This window comes from Balaenoptera physalus (assembly GCF_965194825.1).
Source record: "Balaenoptera physalus genome assembly, chromosome: 2".
Lineage (NCBI taxonomy): Eukaryota > Metazoa > Chordata > Mammalia > Artiodactyla > Balaenopteridae > Balaenoptera > Balaenoptera physalus.
The window spans coordinates 147766992-147790184 of NC_138883.1; the positions used below are offsets into that span (position 1 = coordinate 147766992).

Genomic DNA, 23193 nt, shown 5'->3' on the forward strand with positions numbered 1-23193 from the left:
TGCCCCAGGGAGCCAGATCCCACGTACTCTTCCCCAAGCAGAAGACTTGGGACCCCCTTGAGGCTGTGAGTTCCTCGACACCACGGGATGCCCTGTCCCAGTGCAGGCAGGTGTGCAGGAAGCACCCCAATCCCCTCCCCTGCCCACCCCGGGTCCTGGGTATGCAGCCTGCTTTTCTTTTGTCCCCCTGATCACCTGCACCTGGCCCTGAACCCAGCCCGAGCAGCACAAAAGAGGGTTTTCCCGTCACGTGACAACAGCCTTTTCTTCCTCCTGGCGCCCTCCCCTGGGGCCTGAGGAAAGCTCCAGCCCTGACAGGAAGCCAGCAACCAAGCCCTCCCTGGCAGTGCTCAGGACCCTGCACCCCTCTCCCCTCGGGACTGGCTGTCTCCTACCTCTGGCCTTTGTCCCACTTTGTCTCCAGAACCCCTAACTCCTGGGCTCACTGATAACCCAGGTCCTCACTTCCGGTTTCCCCAGGAGCCTCAGGCCCCGGAACCCCGGGCTGCCTTCCTGGAGCCCCGCCCAGCACCCCCAGCTGCGCGTGCAGTGTCAGCCCCTCCAGCACAAATCCCAGCCTGGGGCCACTGACCCTGAGCAGCTGAAGTTTATCCATGTCTAACAGCAAAACTAGTTTTGCTACCTTGGAATCACCCCCTTATTTTTTAGCAAATCTAGCCTCAGCAAAGTCCCCACCCTCATCAAGAGAGAGGGTCCTGATTGCCTTGGACTACTTCCAAAAATAAATCCCTATCCATGGAACTGCAGATGCCCTGAAAGGTGCCTCCCTGTCCCATGTCTTCTCCAGAAGAAGGCTAAGGCCTGGGCTTCTGAGAAAAGCATCACTTGGGCCTGGGTGGGAGGAGGGGCATGGGGGTGGAGAACCGAGGCTCCTAAAGCAGAGACCCCATCTCGATGCCCCAGTCTGATACCCAGAATAAATAGCGAGTTACAGTATACCACCTTTTTTTTTTTTTTTACAATACCATTTTTGCAGCCCTGATAATGGCAATGATCACCACCCTTTATTCCAGCCCCTGTCATGTGCCGGGCATGAGGTCAGCCCATGAAATGCATTATTTTCCATCCTCACCCCAACAGTCTACAGATGGGGAAAGTAAGGATTAGAGGGGTTGAGTAATTTGTTCAACATCGTGTTGATTCCCCTAATCACAGCTCCAGCTCCACCAGTGTCATTTCTCATTGTTGGGGGGTTTAAACTGGATAATGGCTGTGAGAGAACTTTGTAAGCCACACACACATTAATCAGCTCTCTTAGTGGTCTCAATTGTGGAATTTCATGCATCAGCAGACAAATAGGAGGCTTTGTGCTTTCCTTAGAGTAGGTGGGGTACTTTTTCCAGACCCCCTCCAAAAAAAAAAAAAAACATGATTCACTACTTTCCTAAGACTCCTGGAGACCCATCCAGGGTCTTAGCAAAGTTGGCAGTTCACACCTACCTTTTCCCACCAACGCTCTTTAAAAAACAAAAACAGTTAAACAGTGCCACCTCCTGGAGAGGAGGGATGTTGCAGCAGTCAGAACAAGGACAAAAAGTTGTCTGTATTCTCAGATGAAGGGGCAAGCCTGCTTACTTCCCGGTCGTGCCAGAGCCTATATAGAAGTAAACTGAAGTCAGTCTTCTCCTGAGCCAGCTGGATTGCCAGATGCTCCAGAAATAAGCCATTCCAGAACCCAAACATTAAGGAAACAACCCTATAAAGAGTGTGCAGGGGGAAGAAACAGCAAGTACAAATTGCCCTGAGGCAGGAATGAGCTTGGTTTGTACTCTGGATGGAAATAAGGCCAATAGTGGGATGAGGGGCCGGGTAATGAACAAAGGATGTCCCCTCTACTGCCATCTTCCTCCCAGTTCTGCTGTCTCTCTTCCATGTGGTTCAGACTTTTTTTTTTTAAGTTTATTTCAGCCTCGTAATCATTATTGGTAATCACGTGCCACTTTTTTAAAAGTTTTTATTTTATTTATTTATTTGGTTGGGTCTTAGTTGCGGCACGCATGTGGGATCTAGTTTCCCAACCAGGGATCGAACCCGGACCCCCTGCATTGGGAGCGTGGAGTCTTAACCACTGCACCACCAGGGAAGTCCCCGGTTCAGACTTTTTTAAATCAGACAGACCTGCTTCTCAGCCTCCTTGGGCTGTCAGAGGATAAAATGAGATCACGCCTGTAAAGTGCACACACACAGCGGGCACTCAAGAGATGCGTGCTCTCTCGCCTTTCATGACAACAGGTTCCACCTGAGAATCCAGGCTTTCTTCCGAGGTCTAGCCAGAGACCCAGCATTCCCTCCACCCTGGGAGGTGGAGGCAGCCTGTCTCTGATTGTGATTTCCTGTCCCCGCAGGATAATGCACGACGAAGTAAGTGAAACAGAGAACATCCGGAAAAACCTGGCCATTGAGCGCATGATCATTGAAGGCTGTGAAATCCTCCTGGACACCAGCCAGACCTTTGTGAGACAAGGTATGGCCTGTGCACTCTGCCTCTCCCACCCCCCGCCAGGTTGGCCCCAGCAGCGAGAGGCACGCGGCACTCAGGACACCACCAGTTGGTTGGGCTGCCGCGTGCCAAAACCTGCAAGCGTGATTGCAGAGTATTCCGGGCCTGCCGGGGGAATGCGACAGCTACATGTAGATGTCGGTATCTATAGATATCGATGCTGGTATTATTGGTTTTCACAGTTTCCTTCTCTCCAGATGTAAACATAATTCTTCCCAGATGGTCTTGGTTTGTCTATTGTACATCATAGTAAACATTGACATGTCCTTTTGGGGAGAGAATAGGGAGCGGAGGATGAAGACAGATTCCAATTGGCTCTATGAATCTCGAGCATTTTCAGGGTCTGAGATGGAGTTGACGTGGGTCAGTCCCTCTGTCCTTTGCTCAGCATCTTTCGCCTCTTGGGGGAGGCCGTGGTCCCAGTGGTCCTGGGTAGGGTTCCCTTCACCCTTGGGCCTCAGCTGACCTTGGGGACAGTTTTGAGGGTCACAGCCCTATTGAGAGGGGCAGGAGAGGCTCTCTGTGGCCCAGGGGACTGACTTCCAACTCGGGGATGTCAGAGCTGCGATGCCTTTCAGGTTCAGATTCCATGTCTTATGGGAAACTCAGCTTCTGCTCACGTGCCCTAGAGGTGACTTCACCTCAGGATGGATCTCCCGCCTTCCTTCCATCTAGTTGGGGTTCTCTGACTAGATGAAGAGCTTCCCAGCACCTCCTGCTGGCCTGTGCAGCTGCCTCTGGCCCCTGCTGCCCTTGGCCCGAGTATCCTCAATGTGGAATTTGTTCTGAGCCCCTGTGTGTGGTCCCTGTGTCCTTCCCACAGGCCCACCCTGGGACCTGCTGAGCCCAGAGCCAGCCTAGCCTGACTCCCAGCTCCCCCTGAGCTGTGCTGTGCCCAAGCTGGAGGTGGCCGGAAGAATGACCTCTCTTGGGGTCAGCAGTGTTCTCAAAGACCAGGAATCTGCTCCATCACCCTGAACCAAAGCAGTTCCTCCCCTCCTGAGGGGTGGGCCTGGACCTGGAGATCAGACAGGGGAACCCAGCAAGCCCTTTCTCATTTATTCAGTCGTGCTGCCACCACCAAGGACGCCTGCCCTATTCATGCCAGGCCAACTCAGGTCTCCAGGGACGCCCAGAGAATAGACCCTGCCCCGCCCTCCAGAACTGACTGTGCAGGGGAGAGGGAGTCAGGATACAGGAAAGGGTTCCATGCAGTGATGAACGTGGGCAGGAGGCAGAATGGTGGCCCAGAGCAGGGCTGGGCAGTCAGGGAGGGCTTCCCGAAGAGGCGGCACTGGGCTCTGCAGCAGAGCGTGCTGTGACTAATCGGTCATGTCTGCAGTGGCTGCATGTGGCAGCAGGTGCCCAGTGGGTCTTGTTAATCCCTCTGGGCCAGAGCCAGCTCCCCGCTTGTTCAACCTCCTGCCACCCCCCAGACCCCAGCCCAGCCCTGCATTCTCACCTCATGGGCCATGTCCTTTGGGGTTCCTTTGCTTTCCAAGGCCCTGGCCCTGGCTGGGAGGTCAAAGGTCCTGCATGGAGCTTCTCTCGTCATTCTGCAGCCCCCAAACCCCACCACCCGGCCCTGAGGAGGGGCTGGAGGGAGGGTCCAAGGTGCGTGTTTGCTACCAGGAACTAGGATTGCCTTGTCCCACCGCCCTGGCTGCTGGCATCGCAGCCCCACCTGCAGCCTCAAAGCCAGGTCAGAGGCGGAGGGTCATTCCGGTAGATGCACTCAGGCTCTCTCTCCTCCATCCGCAGGATCCCTCATCCAGGTGCCCATGTCTGAAAAGGGCAAGATCACCAGGGGGCGCCTGGGGTCTCTGTCCCTAAAGAAAGAGGGCGAGCGACAGTGCTTCTTGTTTTCTAAGCATCTGATCATCTGTACCAGAGGCTCTGGTGGGAAGCTTCACCTGACCAAGGTAGGGACGGCGGGAGCGAAGCTGCTGGGTCAGACACCACCCTGACCCTAGGGGTCCCGACTGACCCTGACCGCGGGCCCAGGGTGGACCAGGGTGTCAGAGACGCGTGAGTGTGCACGCATGCGCCCCGGTCTGACTGGCGGCTTGGAATGAGAAGGCCATTGACGGATTTTCTACTGGAGAAATCGTGGGAAATGGGAAAGCGAGCATGAAGACCCCTCAAGGAGCCCCCAGAGTTGGGGGCTGGGGCGGAGGAGCCAGGGGGTCCAGACAAGCCCTTCAAAGGCCCGTGTGCGTGTATCTGAGGGGCCGGGGAGGATGGTGGCACCTGGCTGAGGGCAGAGCAGCAGCCAGAGCCTTTGTCTCATTTCCAACCAAAAAGAGCTCAGACAGCGCCCCCTCTTGACGCCCTCGGGCACTCACTCTGCCAGCACAAGACTCTGCACCCGCGGCAGAATCTCCTGCTCCCCAGCACAGCACATGGCTTATCCCGCTGCTGTGAGCTCACGATCTGGTCCCACCTCTGTCTCTTACACATGTGTGACCCTGGAAACGTCCCACGCCTGTCCACACCTCACTTCCTCATCTGCAAAACAGAGATGACTGTCCTCAGCAGAGGCGTGCACAGATGCAGGCAGGTGCCCATAAATCTGCTCTGGGAAGTATGAAGCCCTTGCCTCTGTAAGCGACAGTCTCCCCGGCACTGCGTTCATACCCGTGGAAGCTCGCTTCTGGAGATTTTAAATCTAAATGCGCTGTGGCCTGGAAAGGGCCAGAAGGTGCCCTTAATTAAGCCAGAGCATCAGGGAAACCATTCTTCCAGACCCTGGATGCCTGGCCCGTAACCTCCTGCAGAGCTAATTGATCAAGCAGTGGCTTCAGGGAATATACTGCTTATGTTAACATGTCAACGCATTAGTTGGTCGGCTGCACAAGGGGAAATTAATTTACAAACACTGAAGACTCCAGTTTCAACCAAATTATGTATCAAGGAAAGCCTTCATTATTTATTAGCTCTGGAGTTTCTCCTGGGAAGATCTCTGTCCAGGCTGGGGGGATGGTTCCCCCAGCAGGTGGGGGTCAGTAGGGGCAGGTTGAACTGGAGACTTCAAGACGGCTTTTTAGTCTGAAAGCATGTGCTTTTATGTTTGTTAGTTTTATCTTATTTTGGTTTGGGGGGTTGTTTATATGTTTGTTTGAGTTTTGAAAGTCTCTTAGCATATTGGTAAAGAACATGGAATCTGAGAGCTACTCAAATTCTAGCCCTGCCACTTACCAGTGGGTGACCTCACCAAGCCTCAGTTTACTTACCTGCAAAATGGGAGTGAAGAGCTTCCCTGGTGGCGCAGTGGTTAAGAATCTGCCTGCCAATGCAGGGGACACGGGTTCGAGCCCTGGTCCGGGAAAATCCCACATGCCACGGAGCAACTAAGCCCGTGCGCCACAACAACTGAGCCTGCAGTCTAGAGCCCGTAAGCCACAAGTCCTGAGCCTGCATGCCACAACTACTGAAGCCCACGTGCCTAGAGCCCGTGCTGCACAACAGGAGAAGCCACCGCAATGAGAAGCCTGCACACCACAACAAAGAGTAGCCCCCACTCGCCACAACTAGAGAAAGCCCGTGCACAGCAACGAAGACCCAACACAGCCAAAAATAAAATAAATAAGATAAATAAATAAATTTATTTTTTTTTTAATGGGAGTGAAAATACCTACTTCATGGGAGTGCTATGAGGCTTAAGTGAGGAAGTGGGTGCAAAACACATGACCCCATGCCTGGTACATAGTAAGTGCTCAATAGGTAATAGTCGTTGTCGCTCTTAATTATGTAGTATGAACTTGTAATAATAATAATAATAGCAAGCCTTTGCATGATGATTACTGTGAGCCAGGCACTAGCCCAAATACATCATGTATATTTAATTCATAGAACAACCCACTGAGGCAGATACTGTTACTTTCCCTATTGTATTAATAAGGGAACTGAGGCTTCTAGAAACAGCCAGCAAGTGGCAGAGCGGGGATTTGAACCCAGGCAGTCTGGCTCCAGAGTCTGTGTTCTGAAACCAAAGCTAAAATTCAAACCACTTCTTGTTAAATACTCCCATTGGAAATTGAATGCCTTCAGTCCTCCTAAAAGGGACCTGCTACAACTCCACAAGATCTAAAACTACCGTAAGAATTTTTTGGGACTTAAAGTAAGAGAAGGTTAGAGCTAGATGGGCTTTGGAGATTATCCAGCCCAGTGACATCAGTGATCAGGTTAAGGCCCAGCAAGACCTGGGGGACTCCCCCAGGGCCACCAAAGAGCCAAACAAGAAGCAGAATGCAGGATTCGGGGGCCCACTCTTGATACTTTCTGCAGGTCCCCCTCTGCCTTCTAGGTGGCAGCCTGCCCTGCAGACATTTTCACGTATAGATTAGCCACCTGGCCAGGTTTCTGTTATCGTCAGTTATTATGTTATTTATCTGTTGCTGTTATTATGTTATTTATCTGTTGCTGTGTAACAAATTTCCCCCAAATGGAGTGCCTTTTTTTTTTTTGGCCACACCACACACGGCATGTGGGATCTTAGTTCCCGGACCAGGGATTGAACCCACGCCCCCTGCAGTGGAAGTGTGGAGCCTTAACCACTGGACCGCCAGGGAAGTCCCCTGGAGTGGCTTAAAACAAACATTTGTTGTCTCAAACAGTTTCTGCACGTTAGGAAGTCAGGACAACTTAGCTGGGTGGACATACGTGGCTCAGGGTTTCTTATGAGGTTGCAGTCAAGATGGCAGCTGGGGCTGCAGTCATCTGAGGCTTGACTGGGGCCGGGATCCTTTTCCAGCGTGGCTCCCACACATGGCTGTTGGCAGGAGGCCTTGTCCCTCATCTGTAGCCCTCTCCTCATGACACGGCAGCTGGCTTCCCCCAGAACAAGTGGTCCAAGAAACAACAAGAGAGCAAGCAGGAGGCTGCAGACCCCAAAGCTGAACACCATCACTCCTGCTTTATTCTCTTAAGGAGAAGCAAGTCACTCAGTCCAGTTAACACTCAAGAGAAAGGGAAGTAGCCTTCACCTTTTGAAGGACGGGGTATCAAAGAATTTGTGGACGTGCTTTACAACCAGCACAGTGGCGGTTACTTTCATTTCTCACTACAGGATCAAGGGATCTCACACCTAAAAGATGCTCAGACACTCAAGGATAAGAGGCGTTTTTCCAGATATTCCTAATAATTAAAAGCCAGCCACTGACCTTGAGCTGGGAACAGGCCCATGAGGCTCTTTCCAGACTCTGCCACTTACCTACCAGGTGACCTTGGGCAAGACGCTTAACTCCCTGATTTCATTTCTTCATCTGTAAAATCAGAATAACAATACCTGAGACAGGTCTGTAAAATGGTCCTGTTTCCCTATTGGTAACGTGCAGGGTTTAGCCTAGAATGAGGGAGTTCAAACTTCAGACTTAGGGCTACCAGATGATGCCTCAGAGCCGCTGTAGGGCAAGAAAAGGCCGTGCAAGCCAGGTTCTAGCCCCTCCACCCCCAGCCCGACCTTGGCCCTCCTTTGGGGAAGGCGTCTCTGAGCAATCCCATTTGAGCCACTTCACTGGGCTTCCTATATGGAGATAAAGTTCTTCAACTTAAAACCCAGAATACCCGCTTGGCATGTAACGTCCACACACACACGTGCGTCGATGTAGGTGCTCACTTTTAGAGCCACTCCTCGCCCTGATATTCTGGAACTCCGAAACTAGCGCGTCTCTCGCCTTGATTCAAGGTGGCCCCTGCTCTTTTTCAGAATGGAGTCATATCCCTCATTGACTGCACTTTATTGGAGGAGCCAGAAAGCACGGAGGAAGAAGGTAAGTGTGCAAGTCACGTGCAAGCCTGTGTGTGCTCACACAGATGCACACACACTCACCCTGAAAGGTTGGGCCCGGGCATTGGTTTTTCTTCTTGGGAGGAAGGGAAGGATGCTGGACCCGGAGAGGCTGGTCCTGGGTGTTTAGAGAAGGAGCTCTCTGGCGCTGCAGGTGACAGCCTCCTCCCCCTTCCTGGCTCCTTCCAAGCTCCTTGGGTCCTGGACGCGGTGCCATGGGGTTTGGGGGTCACACCTCTCAGTGAGCACCTCTCCTTCACGCATCCGTGTGCTACATGCACAGTGGCTCACTGGGCCGCGAGGAAGAGGCCGGGGAGGCGCCGGGCCTATCTCTCCTCCAGTGGAAACGGGTGGGGTGTGCAGGGACACACGTGCCACCACCGGAGGGAGTGCAGGGGAACGGTCCCCCGCAGTGGCGTTGGAGCGACCAGGACGGGAGGCAAGACTTGGGGAGAAGGGAGGAGCATGTGAGTGGGGCCCCAGCAAACCAGAAGGGGCTGGGCGGAGAGCTGGGGGAGGGTGGTGCCCAGGTGCTCGGAAAGCCGCCGTGTAGGGGTGTCCATGGGATTTCTCTCCCCGGGGAGTCAGAATTGGGGGATGGGCTTATTATTTTAGGTGAAGGGGTGGGGTCACTACTGTCTCTTGATTGGACCAAAGTTGGTCCTCGTCTCCCTCCGTCACTGGCCCCTCAGCAAGGCTCTGGAAGCCCTCCCCTGGGGGTGCACCAGCTGGACTCTCCATCTTTGCCCTTCCCCAGGTTGGGGCTCCTCGAAGCAGGGCTGTGTCTGAAGGACCCCAGATCCCAGTCCCAGCCTGGCTTGGGCTCGGGCTCAGGGTTTGCTGGGGCCTGGGGGCGTAGTCCACACACACACACACACACGCGTGCGCGTGCCCTGGTCAGCCGCAGCGGGAGCTGGGCTCTGCCCCCTTCATGACCCTCCACCGAGGGCGGAGCCAAGCACCACCCCCCCAAGGCAAAAATACATGTGCAGCAATTTACCCGGAGCTCTTACCAGCATGATCTTCTTCAGTCTTGGCCACAGCTGGTCCCGACTCAAGTGGAATTGTCAGTCCTCAAAGCCCTTTTCCCTCCAGGGCCAGGAAAGGGAGAGGCATGGCCCCATGCATCCCCCACTCAACACACAGACACCCCACTTCTGAGGAGCCAGCGTCATCCCATCCTCGAGTCACCACACGGAGCAGGCTCTCCAGTGCCCTCAAATTCTCGAGTGTCGGCACTGGAAGGGTCGGGGGCCTCAGAGCCGTCACGCCCCACTCTGCTGGTACAGGAGGACATCTGAAGCCCAGAGCGGGAAGGGTATCACCCCAAGGTCACATAGCCAGCAAGCAGAGACCAGAGCTGTAGCAGACCTTCCACAACATTCCACCCCATTCAGGGCACGCCTGATGAATGTGGCCATGTTGCAAGGAATCTCTGAACTGTGATCTTAGTCTTTCCAAATAAAGAGTTCAAGGAATGCTTCGGGTTAAAAGCAGTGATAAAAATACCTAGAATTTACTTTGGCTTTGGGGAGCTCTCAACTGAGCTAAATGTCCAGCCGGGTCCATAAAAGCTCAAGTTCTAAAGTTCTCCTCCTGGCCCCTGTATCACCTTGGCGTAGCTGGAGGGCCCAGCTGTGAGGCCAGTTCTAGACCTTGCTTGGCCGCTGCCCGGCTGGGGGTCTTATGAAAGTCCTCCCCGGGGACCTCAGCTCCCCATTGGCCTAACGAGGGTAGAGCCGGCTGGTGATTCCGAAAGGCTCTTCCGACTCGGAATTGGAGCTGTCCCCGTGTGGTTGTAAGCTACTCTGCACTCTAGGTCTTAGTTTCTCCATCTTTGAAGTGGGGATTCCTCACCTTAAGAAAAAAAAAAAGATGTTCTGAAACCAGCAAGTGGCCTGGTACCCTACTGATGCCGTGCCTTCACCAGTGGGGTGAGGCAGGTATCGTGCAGTCGTTTTCCAACTCAGAAAGACCCACACTCATTCTGCTAACTCTTGTGTTTTGCACCTGGAAGCCAAAGGATCCGGCCAAGACATAGACCACTTGGATTTTAAGATCGGGGTGGAGCCAAAGGATTCCCCACCCTTCACAGTCATCCTTGTGGCCTCATCCAGACAGGAGAAGGCGGCGTGGACCAGTGACATCAGCCAGGTGAGCAGCGTCACTTGTCCTTGAAAGCAAGTGGTCCCCTCAGGCCTAAGCTGGTGGGGGGCGGGAGGCGGCTACAGGGTTCTAATGGAAAAGACGCGAGTATCTCTACCAGCCAAGGCTGAGCCCAGCTAGCTGTCCAGCTCGCAGAGTCCCCTGGGCCACCCGTAGAGTGTGGTCTGGGAACCCCTTGCATCTGGGTCATCCCTAGGGCAGTTTTTAAAACTCCAGATTCCTGGGCTCCCCGCGGGTCCCCTGCAGATTTACTACATCCAAGTCTCTGGCACGAGGCCTGGGAACCTACGTTTTGGCACACGCCCCAGGCCATTGGTACCACAGAAAAGTCTGAGCACCGTGACCCAAGGGTGCTGGATGTAGCAGAGCCAGGAGAGAAAGCAAAGGGCCCGCAAAGCCCGGAGTCCGCTCTGCAGGAGGGAAGGTTTGCCTGCACCAGCGTTAGGGTTGTCACCCCACTGGGAGAGTCACAGGAAGCACAGACCTCCCAGGGACCAGAGAGCAGACCCAGAGGGCTGCGGTCACTTGCAGGACCAGGGCAGAGGTCTGAGTCTGGAAAGAGGCTGTCGGCAGCACCGGGCTGCTGGCGCAGGACAGGCCTCTCCCTGGGCCCAGCAAGGGCCTGCAATGGGTCAGCCCAGCCCCGTCCCAGGAGCACAGGAACCTCTCCGGACCGCCTGCTCTCTGCACAGTGGAGGAGAATATTAGGAGAGCAGCTGATGGTGGGAGGAAGGGGACAGCGAGGCTGGAGATGTCCCCCTTTCGGGGGAGGGGGCCTGGGAGCTGTGTTTATGGAGAACTGGGGGGCAGAGGCTTTATTGTATTTCAGGGCAGTTCCCCCCACTCACTCCCTGCCCCTCGTTTTTAGGCCGCACACCTGGGCTGCCCTGCCTGCCCATCCCACAGCCCCGCAGCGTGGCGGGGTGCGGATGACTAGTAACAGACGTCTGCTCTTTCCCAGTCTTGCCCTCCCAGCTTCAAACAACCAGCGTGCCCCGGAGAAAACCGAAAACCTGGAAACCTCGAGCATGGCCTTTTCTAGTCCTCAGGGAGCCATCAGAGGCTCAGGGCTGCTCGCCTGGAGAGTACCTCCCGGGCCTGTGCCCTCTTGAGGGCTGCATTGCTGACACCACCAGGCATCAGGGCCCCCCCCAGGCCCACTGACGCCTCCAGGCAGCGCTGATCGGTGGCCAGGCGCCCTGCATTGCAGGGTTGCCGATAGAACCAGAGCTAAAGAGTGTCTCAGAGTGTGGAGCTGGAGAAAATGGGCTGGGAAGGGCCACTGACACAAGCCTTCCTCTGGGGCCCGCAAAAAACTAGGGGTCCTGGCCCTGACCCACTGTGCCCGCCTCTCTGCTCTCACTTCCCGGTGACTTTGACCCCTCCCCGCACGTACACATCCTCAAAACCAGAAGATACTGTGATGTGACCCCGCAGAGTACCCCCCAGCCCGGGCCAAGGAGAGACCCTCTCTTGGCAGAAATGTGAGAGCTTGGGGCAGGGGGCAATGAGAAGGAGAAAGAGATGTATCTCTGTGTCTTTTCTTTTTGTTTGGATGTGTACTGTTTATTCAAAGAAAAATTTGGGTTTTGAATTTTTTTCAGGGGCTGAGTAAAATGTACAATCTTCTCCCTCAGTGCTGGCAGCCTTGCCTTCCCCAGGCAGGATTTTTACTATGGAAAACCGTCTGTGGCTTCAGGGTGTGGGCTCTGTGGTGAGCAGAGGACTTGGGGGGCAGGACGGCACCCGCTGAGCCGGCCTCCCAGGACAGAGGCCCCGGGTCACTGTGGATCTGATCTTGTCCTTGGTGCTGGACCTCAGAGGTCAGCCACAGAGTGGCCAGGGTCGGACACTCCCATTTTTGCAAACACCCCGAGGAGGTAGGAATCATTATCCCCATTTTGTAGGTAGGGAAACTAAGGCCCAGGGAAGTCAAGTAAATCCCCAAAAGGTCACCGAGCTGGGGACTTGACTTCCCATCAGAACCCAAGGCATGCTGTGCGTTGACCCTGGCCTTGCCTGGACGATGCCCTTTGACTGTTTGTCAGGCTGGGGCCTGCGAAGCCTCACTCGGCAGAACCCCTGCTGGGCCTGGGTCTCGGAACGGAGACGGAGGCTCTGACCCGGGGGTCCTCTCTCTGATTCCAGTGTGTGGATAACATCCGGTGCAATGGGCTCATGATGAACGCATTTGAGGAAAATTCCAAGGTCACTGTGCCGCAGATGATCAAGTAAGTGCCCTGAGCCCCCTCTTGTCCGGGCTGAGCTCCAGAGACCAAGGGCCACACAGTGACCACAAGGGGCTCAGAAGATGCTGGGTTTCATCTTTGGGATGTGTTAGGTGTTTGATTTCAATTAACTTCTATTTGGTTGATGGCTTTGGCTTAGTTTTTGTAGTTGTTTGTCTTGAAAATGTGGATTTTCATATTAGGCTGTTTAAAATAGAACATGAGGAATGACATTTCATGCACTCTATTTTTTTTAATAACTATTTTTCTTTTGTTTGGGCAATGCCAGGGAGGAAGGGCAAGGGGGCTGGCATCCTGCTGAACTCAGCTCTCGGAGCCCCGCTGGGCAGTGCAGCCTCCTGGCCTGCACCAGCCCTGCTTCTCCTCCAACATCTGCTCGCCTGACCCCCTCACGGTGCCCCCCAGGTGGCCCGCTGGCTCCCTGGCCTCCATCTGAACCTCTGAATTCCCAGCCTGCTCTGCCCACCTGGCATATGCCAGGACCCAGCTAACCGACCCCAGGCGTATTGTCCTGCCCAAAGCAAACCTTGGGGACCCACTGCCTCTTTGCTACTTGAAGTGCACACTCAGGGGAGCTGCAGGCCATTATGTAGTGAGGGTGTGAAAGGTCCTACCCACCCCGTTTCGACGACGGCAGGCCTGATGAAGCGAGCACGCCAGCAGCTAGGAGCTAGCCAAGGCAGTGTCGTGTACGCCAGAGCTTTCAAGCATCCGGCTGAGTTTATGAGGAGTAGCCCCACCCCACCCCACCCCACCCCACCCCATGGCTACATTGTTTAACGGCCAAAGGTGCTGGAGCCCAGAAGGAAGGTCTGGACTTGAAGGCACGAGCCCTGGCCCACAGCTTCTGCCCTGTGTTGTATGACTATGGACAAGTCACTTAACATGTCTGAGCTTGGGTCTCTCACCTGTTAGTGGGAGATGATAACGCCTACCTGCCTGCCTCCTGGATTTGTTTCAACGATGAATTAAAAACACCACATGTAGAATGATGGTTAAATGTATAGTGGGTACCTACTTATCTTCTGCAAAGAGTGCGTATTGAGGCAGTAAAAGTGAGCAGATGAAACCAAAATAAACTCACCCGTGAAAGAAAAAATAACAGCATTTTAAACTCTGATGGTGATAAAGGGAATGGAATATCCAGATCAAAGTGACAACTCCAAGGAGCTGTCGGCTCCCAGACTTAAGCGTGGCCTCCTTGGCAGGAGTAGCCCATGGGCAGCGTCCCCCTGCGAGGGCGCCAGGGAGCAGAGATGAGCAGACGTGGCCTCCGTCCTCAGGGAATTCACCATTTAGTGAACTAAAGAGACACATAGAAATCGTAAAACACTAGCGGGTGCTGCAAAATAGAATTTGTATGATGCTACGAACGAGGGTTCAGAGAATGAGTGACTCGTTCACCTGGCACAGCTGGGGGAGACTTTCCCAAGAAGAGGACATCAGAACTGACCTCAGAGGATAAGTTAGGGTTTGCTAAATGGTGGAGGGGGAAGGGCATCCTGGGAAGAGGGAACAGCATGTGCAAAGGCGCAGAGGCAGGGAAGCACATGGTGTGTTTGGGGAATGATAAAACGTTCCATGGGGCTGCAGGGTTGGGAGAGTGGTATGTCCTATGGGAAACAACCGTGATGCAACTGTGGCCTCCAAGTTCACTACCAGGTAAACTATCCCAGAGGTCTTGGAACAGAAAGGCTCGCAGACCCAATTAAGATGGTTAACCACACAGTCTAGTGAATCAATTTTAAACACTAAGTGAGAAACCAGGGGAGAGAGAAGGGATAGTAGGTTAGTGCCTGTTACACGTAGTTGCATGAGCTAGTTACACCATGGTCATTGTACAGCCTCTCTCCCTGCCCCATCTACCTTCCTTGCTGATGGAGCAGCTACAAGGACCAGAGTTGAAGCTTGATCAGTGGGTTCAAGGGCACATGCTTGCTCTGTCTGAGAAGTCGGGGCAAGTATGTCTGGCCACAGTGGCAGCTCACCAGTTAGACTGAAGAAGAGCTACAGGTTTATCTATAGTTCTGGGACAGAGGGTAGAGGGTCAGAATGGATGTCACCAGTGGGTGGCTGACTTAAGACATGAATATTGAGTGTACGCTATGCCTCATGAATATTAAGTGTAGCTTGAATATTTGGTGCCTTGTGAGTATTTAGTGCATGCTTGGTCCTTCCACCCCTCCTATTTACATTCGGCACACGTATGCTTTACTTAGTGTATATATATGCCTGCCATGGCTCACAAGCTGTTTGCTCCTTCATCTATCCTCCTTTTTTGTTTCTCTTATTTTTTATAGCACAATTGTATTTTCTTAAACAAGACAGTGGGCTGAAGAGGTGGGCAGGAGTCAGATAAGAGTAACGTGACAGGTGAGGAGTTGGGTTTTCTTCTGTAGGTGTTAGGGTTGCACCCAAGGCGGTGACGGGCGCCCCCTGGTGGCCAGGGATAAAGTGGCAACAGAGAGCCTGGCTGGAAAAGGCATCAGTGGTATAGCTGGAGGGTCCATGGCTGGGGGGACATTCCCTAGATGTGTTCCCCGTAAGCCTCTGGGTTTCTGGCATGGTTCCCATTTCAGATACCCCACCCTGTTGTCAGACTGAATTAAGAGCGTCCTGATTTTTGGTTTGCAATACAAAGAAACATTTAGTCCCATGCACCCTGAATATTCCTGCTACCCTCCCAACACACTGCATCCGGGCCCTCTGGTGGGTAGATGCTAGTGGCAGGGTTTGAGAGGAAGGTCCCAGAGAATGAAGACCGTCAACCACCAGCAGCCCAAAGATCCAAGAAGTCTCATTCCATCTGCCCTGGATCCTGAGGCTCTGCCCCAACATGTGACCTCAAGGACAGGTAGACCCAAGGCGGGGCGCTCCCTCTGCGGAAGGAGGAAAAGGGAAGCCCTTTCCCATCAAGCCCAGGCCTCTCGATGCGTGGGAGACAGGAATGCCACTTGGAGCTTCGTCAAGAAGTATGGGGGGCTTCCCTGGAGGTCCAGTGGTTAAGGCTTCGCCTTCCAGTGCAGTGGATATGGGTTCGATCCCTGGTCAGGGAGCTAAGATCCCACATGCCTCGCAGCCAAAAAACCAAAACGTAAAACAGAAGCAATATTGCAACAAATTTTAATAAAGACTTTAAAAGACATCAAAAAAAAATCTCATAAAGAAAAAAGTATTGGGAGAGCAAAGAGAGAGGCAGGGCTGAATTTACTGTCAAAAGATGCTTGTGTTGTGAGGGACTGAAAACCCCTTCTAGCAGGGCTGGCAAATATCTAACACATGAGCCAGCCATTTGGATCAGAATCCAGAACCCGTGGCAGACATTACTAATGGGTCACGGCAGTCTTTAAGGCTGAGCCTGTAATGGTCAACACAGCCCCAGGCAGTTACTCCCAGTCTGGCAGAACTGGTATCCAGGATGAAAGCTGTTTTTATCACTGCTTTAGTGTGCCCTCCCATTTTACAGATAGGGCAACTAAAGTCCAGAATAGGTTTACATAACATTGGAGTTGCCAGAGGCACCATCACCAACAAGGATTGTGAGGTTTTCGACAGAGAAGAAGGGGACAAGGGAGGTTGATAGAAAAGGGAGGGCTTGGGACTTCCCTGGTGGTCCAGTGGTTAAGACTCCCCACTCCCAATGCAGGGGGCTTGGGTTCGATCCCTGGTTGGGGAACTAAGACCCCGCATGCCGCACGGTACTGGAAAAAAAAACCCAAAAAACAAAAACAATAAATAAATAAAATAAAAATAAATCTTTAAAAAAATTCCCTTAACCCTTGGAAAAAAAAAAAAGGGAGAGCTTTTCTCTCTCTACCCCCTCCAGTGGCAGAAGGAGCCCAAAAAGAAGGTGCTAGAAGCAAACCCTTGCCAGAGGGGTCCAGTAATCACCACTGAAGATGTCAGGTCTAGGCTGGACACTTCGGGATCCATAGTGTGTGAGGAGTTGCACTGTCCTTCTAGAAGGTGCAGTCCCGTGGTGGGGACCTGGCTCGAGTTAAGGGAGTCCTTTCACCCAAGGGCCGAGGGTAGTTCTCCAGGGATGGTGCCACTGAGTCCTTCCCATCTGCAGGTACTTTCTCCTGCCCACTGTCTTTCAGTTTTGCTTCTCTGCAACTTTTCTTCTTCCTTTAGAGGTTTGTAGTCAACTGGCTGAATCCCTGTCTGTCGATTCCATGCCGCTTACATTTTCTCTCCTCACTTGAACCTATCCACCTTCTCTGCATTCTGGGAAGATTTCTCAAGTTTGCTTCTGTGTCACTCATTTGATTTTCTGAGTCTCTGATCTGCTGTTACTTGCATTCATGTCCTCTGATTCAACACTCTTATCTTTCATTTCCAAGAAATCTTTCCGATCTCAGATGATTTCCTCTTCCTGGTTGCTTCTTGCGGTTCGGTCAATGCAATATATATTCTCCTGAATCTTGGTGAAAAATAAAACAGGTGTTTTCTAAAATGTTCTGTGTCTTGCAGCAAAGCTACCTTAGAAGGAATCATTCCTGTTTCTTCAGGATTGTCTCTTTTCAAACTGAAAGAAGAGACCCGTGGATATTTAGACCCAGCTCAGCCCTCAGGTCCTCAGCCCACTATGGTCTGGTTGACCACCAGACGCCGGTCCTCACGTGTTGGCAGCCTGAGAGGAATGGGACTTGCTGCCACCAGATCCAGTTTGGAAGGTCCCAGAAAAGGACTTGGATGGCTCTGGCTTGGGTTATACCCCCACCCTATGCAAAAGTCACTTTGGCCAGGGATGAAGGACTTTGATAGATCTGATCCAGGATGACTGCTCAGCCCTGAGGGTTTCCCTTTTAGTCCAGCTGATGTAACACAGGCTATGTTAATTGACCCTAATACTTTAAGAAGCAGCCGAGATGAGGTCAAGGAGGAGATGACCTCCCCCTACAAAGACTGAGAAGGTTGAATAAACTGCTAAGAATTCTGCCCCGCCTTGGCACGGGGCGGAGGTTTATAATGAATGACAGTCGCAGCTTCACCCTTTGTAGCTCTTCGTAACTAAGGGAGGAGAGATGTCAGCAGATTGCTGGCAGCAGGAGCAGCTAGTAACAGAAATGTGTAGGACTTTTAGACTTAGAAAAAAAATTAGACCCTTGGGGATTGAATTAAGCTATTCGTCATATCTGCTGACACTTGCTCATGTAGTTTTTAATTTTGGATTGTGAGCTCATTTTCAGTGGGGGGGTTATCTTTGAATGTCTTGTAGAGCCTGGTTGACAGATGCCCTTCCAGAAAGGTCTTGCATTTGTTTCCACCAGTTGCCCCAGGAGCATTACATCCTGTGACCACACTAATACTCTTTGGGCTTCCCAGACCACAAAGGTAGTAGGTATTTGTCTTCCAAAACCACTGGAAGGGCAAATAATACACACTCAGGGAGCTTGATACTCTCCCCATGCTCCCCCCTCACAGCCTGGGCTAAAACAGAAAACTTGCAATCTTCTTTTCCTGGTGGGTAGATTTTTCTAGGCCACCTTTCACTGAGCCTATAACCCTTCAAGGGTCCCAGCTTTACATGGGGGTCTCACTCCAACTCCCTCCACCCGCAGGCCCAGGCCTGGTCTACTTCTCTATTGAAACCAAGGCACTTGGTTTCCAAGAGCAACAGATGCCCTAAAAGCAGCTAAAACATCAACTGGTTTCCAAATTTCTCTTCATTTTTGGCCCCTGGAAATTTTCCATACATTTTTTGCCCCTAGTTTTTTTTTTTTAATTGAGATATAATTCATATAACATAAAACTCACCATTTGAAAGTGTACAATTCAGTGGATTTTAGTATATTCACTGTGTTGTGCAACCATCACCACTGTCTAATTCCAGAATATTTCCATCACCCCAAAAAGAAACCCCATGCATATTAGCAGTCACTTCCAATTCCCCCCTATTTCTACCCCCTGGCAACCACCACTCTACTTTCTGTGTCTATAGATTTGGCTCTTCTGGATATTTCATATAAATGAAATCCTACAATGTGTGGACTTTTGTGACTAGGTTCTTTCACCTAGCATGTTTTCAGGAGCCATCCATGTTGTAGCATATATCAGTATTTCATTCCTTTTTATGGCTGAATAGTATTCCATTGTATGGATAGATCACATTCTGTTTATCCTTTCATCAGTTCATAGACATTTGGGTTGTTTCCACTTTGGGGCAATTATGAGTAACGCTGCTCTGAATATATGTGTCCATGTTTTTGCGTGAACGGATTTTCTTCATAGCTTGTGAACTTGGCAGCACATTATTTTTAGGTTTGTTATATTTCATCCAGCATTTCTAAGAGTTTTATAATGTCAGGTCTTCAGGTATTATTGGGAAAAAGAAGTTGCAGCCCATTTTACCTCAACATCAGTCTTCCAAAGCTTTCCTTATTCCCGTCACAAGCCACCCCGTCCTTCATCAGTCCCTCCATCCTTGGCTGTTGGTGCACTGGGGAGACAGTGATGGGTGTGCCGTGGTCCAGCCCTCGGGGAGCTCGCAGCCCGGTCGGGGAGACAGCCACGGACTCAGACACCTTCAGACCCAAGTGCCTTCTCGGTCCCTCCTCCCTCCTCAGGTCCGACGCCTCCTTATATTGCGATGACGTGGACATTCGCTTCAGCAAAACCATGAACTCCTGCAAAGTGCTGCAGATCCGGTATGCCAGCGTGGAGCGGCTGTTGGAGAGGCTGACGGACCTGCGCTTCCTGAGCATCGACTTCCTCAACACCTTCCTGCACTCCTATCGCGTCTTCACCACCGCCGTCGTGGTCCTGGACAAGCTCATCACCATCTACAGGAAGCCCATCAGCGCCATCCCCGCCAGGTGGGCAGGCCTCCTCCTCCCGGGCCGACCCGAAGAGCTTCTGGGCCCAGGAGGGAGACCGAGCTCGGCAGCGGGCTGGAACCCGAGCTGGGGGCATGAGGGGCACCCCCGCCCCGGGAGCCAAGCCTGCCCTTTGCAAAGAGGTGGGGGAGGGCTGACCTGCCTGGTGCTCCTGCTTAGCCCCAGCTTTCTCCATCTCCCAGCTCGGGCTCCTGGGGTGGGGTAGAGTTTGGCGGCGGGTGGGGGGGTCGCCTCCTCCACAGGACAGGGTTTCCCCACCTTCCCCATTTAAGAAAGGAAAATAAAGAGGAAGGGCGGAGTCAAGGGAAGAAGGGAGGGAGAGAAAGAGACAGAGAATCTTATCCCCTCTCTGCTTCGACCACGTCCTGCTCTGAAGAAGAGAGACTCCCTTTCTGCACACTTGGGGTGGTTCCACCTACGGAGGGCTGGCCACCTTAGCCTTGGCTTCAGGGCCATCTTTTCCATCTGCGTTGTCACAGCTCAGCCCTGTGGGGTCCCAACTGGGACCAGAAAGGTCAAGAGACTTGCCCCAGGGCTCCTGGAAGTCTGTGGCAAAGTGGGGACTTGAACCCAGGGCCCCGGTCTCGTGGAACCCACACGGCCACCCCTGTCTGAGTCTGGGTGACAGGCAGGGCGGAGGTGCCCCCCTTACATTCCTTTCCCACCTGTCCTCCTCACGTCCCTGTTTTAACCAGCCTTCAGCTGCCCACCCCCAGCCCGGCCAAGCTTTGAGGGGCCTGGTGGGGTCACTGTGAACCCAGGGTCCCTGCCAGGTTAGAATTCTAAGGGCAGGCACATCCCAAACAGCAGGGTCAGGCGCTAGACTGGCTGAGGCCCGGGGCCAGCCCCAAGAGCCAGCCTCAGAACTTCAACATTTACCAGTCCAACTGCTGGGGACCCAGCTTACTGAACAAAGACCTTTACCGCCATCCCGCCAGATGATTACCCAGCCAAGGGTGGTACCAACGAGGCACCAGGGGGGCAGGTCAAACCCAGCAAGACCCTCCCCGCAGCCCAGTTTGAGATGGGTGAGGAAGGTAGCTATCAGTCCTCACCCAGCAGAGGGGAAGGTGAGGCACAGAGGAATGAAGGACCTGCCTGAGGCTACCCAGCAGTAGGTCAAGTTCAGGGATCCTGATGAACCTCACTGCTCCAGGAGGGGCCTGCCAGGAAAGGAGAAGGGCCAACTGGTGCTTTCCTTTTCTGCCTGAACCTCCGCCTTGGACGCCGCTGAGTCCTCCCCCACCCCCCGGGTGAGACTGGGGCGGCGGCCTCGGCTCTAGGGCTGCCTGGGGCAGAGCTCCTGAGCCACACCAACTCCCAGGGCCGCCTGGAGGCTGGGCTGGTCCCAAATGGGAGCCCAGGATACAAGGGGGGGGGCAGGGAGGCCTGCAGACTCTAACCACCCCCCCCGCCCCGCCCCACGCCTCTGCTGCCAGAGCAGGCCAGCTGCCCAGAGTACACCTCCGTCCCCTCCCCCAGCCCCTCCCTGTCCCCCTCCCCCCCCAGTGCTCACAGTTTACCTGCTAAACCTCAGCAGCCGGCTTCCCAGGGCTCTGAGAGAGCAGGAAAAACCGCCCCATCCAGGATGAAGTCACGCCTGAAAACCAATCGAGATCATTCCTGAGGGATCCAGCAGGTCACCCCCCACCCCCCGGAACCTGGGAATCCCCTGGGATTCCACCCAGCAGGCAGAGCCTGTAGTGGGAAGAGGCAGGTTCAGATCCCAGCCCTCAGCCCTACTGCCCTGACCAAATCCCTTCACCTCTCTGAGCCTGTTTCCTGTCTGTGAAATGGGAAGATGAGCACCTTCCCCCTGGGGCAACCGTGAGGATTAAGGGCTAAGGTCTGTCCCATGCTGGATACATTCCGTGCACACAAGCTGCTGTTTGTGTTATCATGTATGTATCACCTGTTCCCAACCTGGCCCTGAGCTGTGGGCCCTGCCTGCAGACGGTAGGAGTGTGGCCGGGGCTGCTGGGAGCCTCCTGCCCCCCAAGTTTACACCTGAGGCTGATCAAGCACCCAGGTGGGGCGGAAAGGACACTGGGTTTAGAGTCAGGAGGCATCAAATGAGTCATTTCCCATCTCTGAGTCTCAGCTTCATCCATAAACTCTCTGGACCTGGGTGAGGAGGACGTCAGAGGTGTTGGTGACACCGAGCCCATGAGGGGGACAGAGGTTTCTCAGAAGCCTGCAGGTCAGGAAGACCCACAGCATCACGGGTCAGCTGCTGCTGCTGACCAGAGGGATACAAAGAGGGAGCATCAGGCAGACCTACCGTGCCACCAAAGTCCCTGCCCCCTCCCAGAACAGGACACTTGGGCCTATAGACACCTGGCCACAGACCATTTAACTGCCCGGCCCCTTGGGCGTGGCCTCCTCTCAAACCTGCCCACTCAGAGGACCAGCCCGGCGGTCAGGGAGCATGAGGTTGAGGGAGCCGCTCAGCTGCCCCGCTGAGCCCCCCAGGAGACAGGGGACCCCCAGGCCCGGGCCGGCAGCCAGGCCTACACTGACCGTTTGTTTTCATCCCCTCCCTGGCCCTCCCCACAGGTCACTGGAGCTCTTGTTCGCCAGTGGCCAGAACAACAAGCTCCTGTACGGCGACCCCCCCAAGTCGCCACGCGCCACCCGCAAGTTCTCCTCACCCCCGCCCCTGTCCATCACCAAGACGTCATCCCCGAGCCGCCGGCGGAAGCTCTCCCTAAACATCCCCATCATCACGGGCGGCAAGGCCCTGGACCTGGCCGCCCTCAGCTGCAACTCCAACGGCTACACCAGCATGTACTCGGCCATGTCGCCCTTCAGCAAGGCCACGCTGGACACCAGCAAGCTCTACGTGTCCAGCAGCTTCGCCAGCAAGATTCCAGATGAGGGCGATATGAGCGCTGAGAAGCCCGAAGAACTCTCAGCTCCCAGCAAGCAGAGTGAGTGGATGCGAGGGCCAAGCTGCCCCCTCGCTCACGGGCCCGCTGAGGCCGGCCCAGCCCCGCCAGGCTCCCACCGGGAGGCTGGGGGGTCCTGGCCAGATGGTGGTGGCAGTGCAGAGCCTGGGCGGGGCAGAGGCAGGCAGAGATGCCCAGGAAGTGGGATGAGCGTCCCTCCCGCTGCCCTGATGACAGCTTCCTCTTGCATCCTTGTATCTGTCCATCTCTGCAGTGGACGTGTCCTGGGCCAGGCCCCAGTCAGGGCCTAGGAGAGAAGAGGGCATCAGATGGGGCTCCTGCAGCCCCGGATTCACAGTGTGGCAGAGGAGCAGGACCAGACACGGACACATGGGCGCCTGGTGCATGTGGTGTTAGAGGGATGCTCGAGGGACCCCGAGCATGGAGTGGGGGCGCCGTCGGGAGAGTCTGAGAAGGCTTCCTGGAGGACCTATTAGATCTAGATTTGTCACCAGGAGGAAGGGAGAACATTCTAGACAAAGGGAATGGAGTGGGCAAGACTGAGAAGCAAGGAAAAGCATTGTGTGTTCAGGCAACACCGTGAAACCCAGCACACCTGGAACGCTGGGTGTGGGGCAGTGGCCGGAGGTGATGCCGGGCAGGCTGGGCCCTCCCTGCCCTCAGAAGCCTGACCATTCTAGAATGGCATTTGTTGGGAGGATTGTCTGGCTGTGTCTTAGGT

General features: G+C 53.9%; 1 protein-coding gene across 4 annotated transcripts in view; it reads left to right on the forward strand.

Annotated features, from left to right (window-relative positions):
• RASGRF1 (Ras protein specific guanine nucleotide releasing factor 1) overlaps positions 1–23193 on the forward strand; it is a 111483-nt gene that overhangs the window by 54916 nt on the left and 33374 nt on the right. For all 4 annotated transcript variants that reach the window (XM_082448555.1, XM_082448556.1, XM_082448554.1 and 1 more), the window contains exons 9-15: positions 2367–2485; positions 4283–4443; positions 8229–8292; positions 10327–10463; positions 12624–12706; positions 19294–19542; positions 22120–22493. In XM_082448555.1, the coding sequence (XP_082304681.1) occupies positions 2367–2485; positions 4283–4443; positions 8229–8292; positions 10327–10463; positions 12624–12706; positions 19294–19542; positions 22120–22493 (1187 nt within the window). The remainder of the gene's footprint in view (positions 1–2366; positions 2486–4282; positions 4444–8228; positions 8293–10326; positions 10464–12623; positions 12707–19293; positions 19543–22119; positions 22494–23193) is intronic.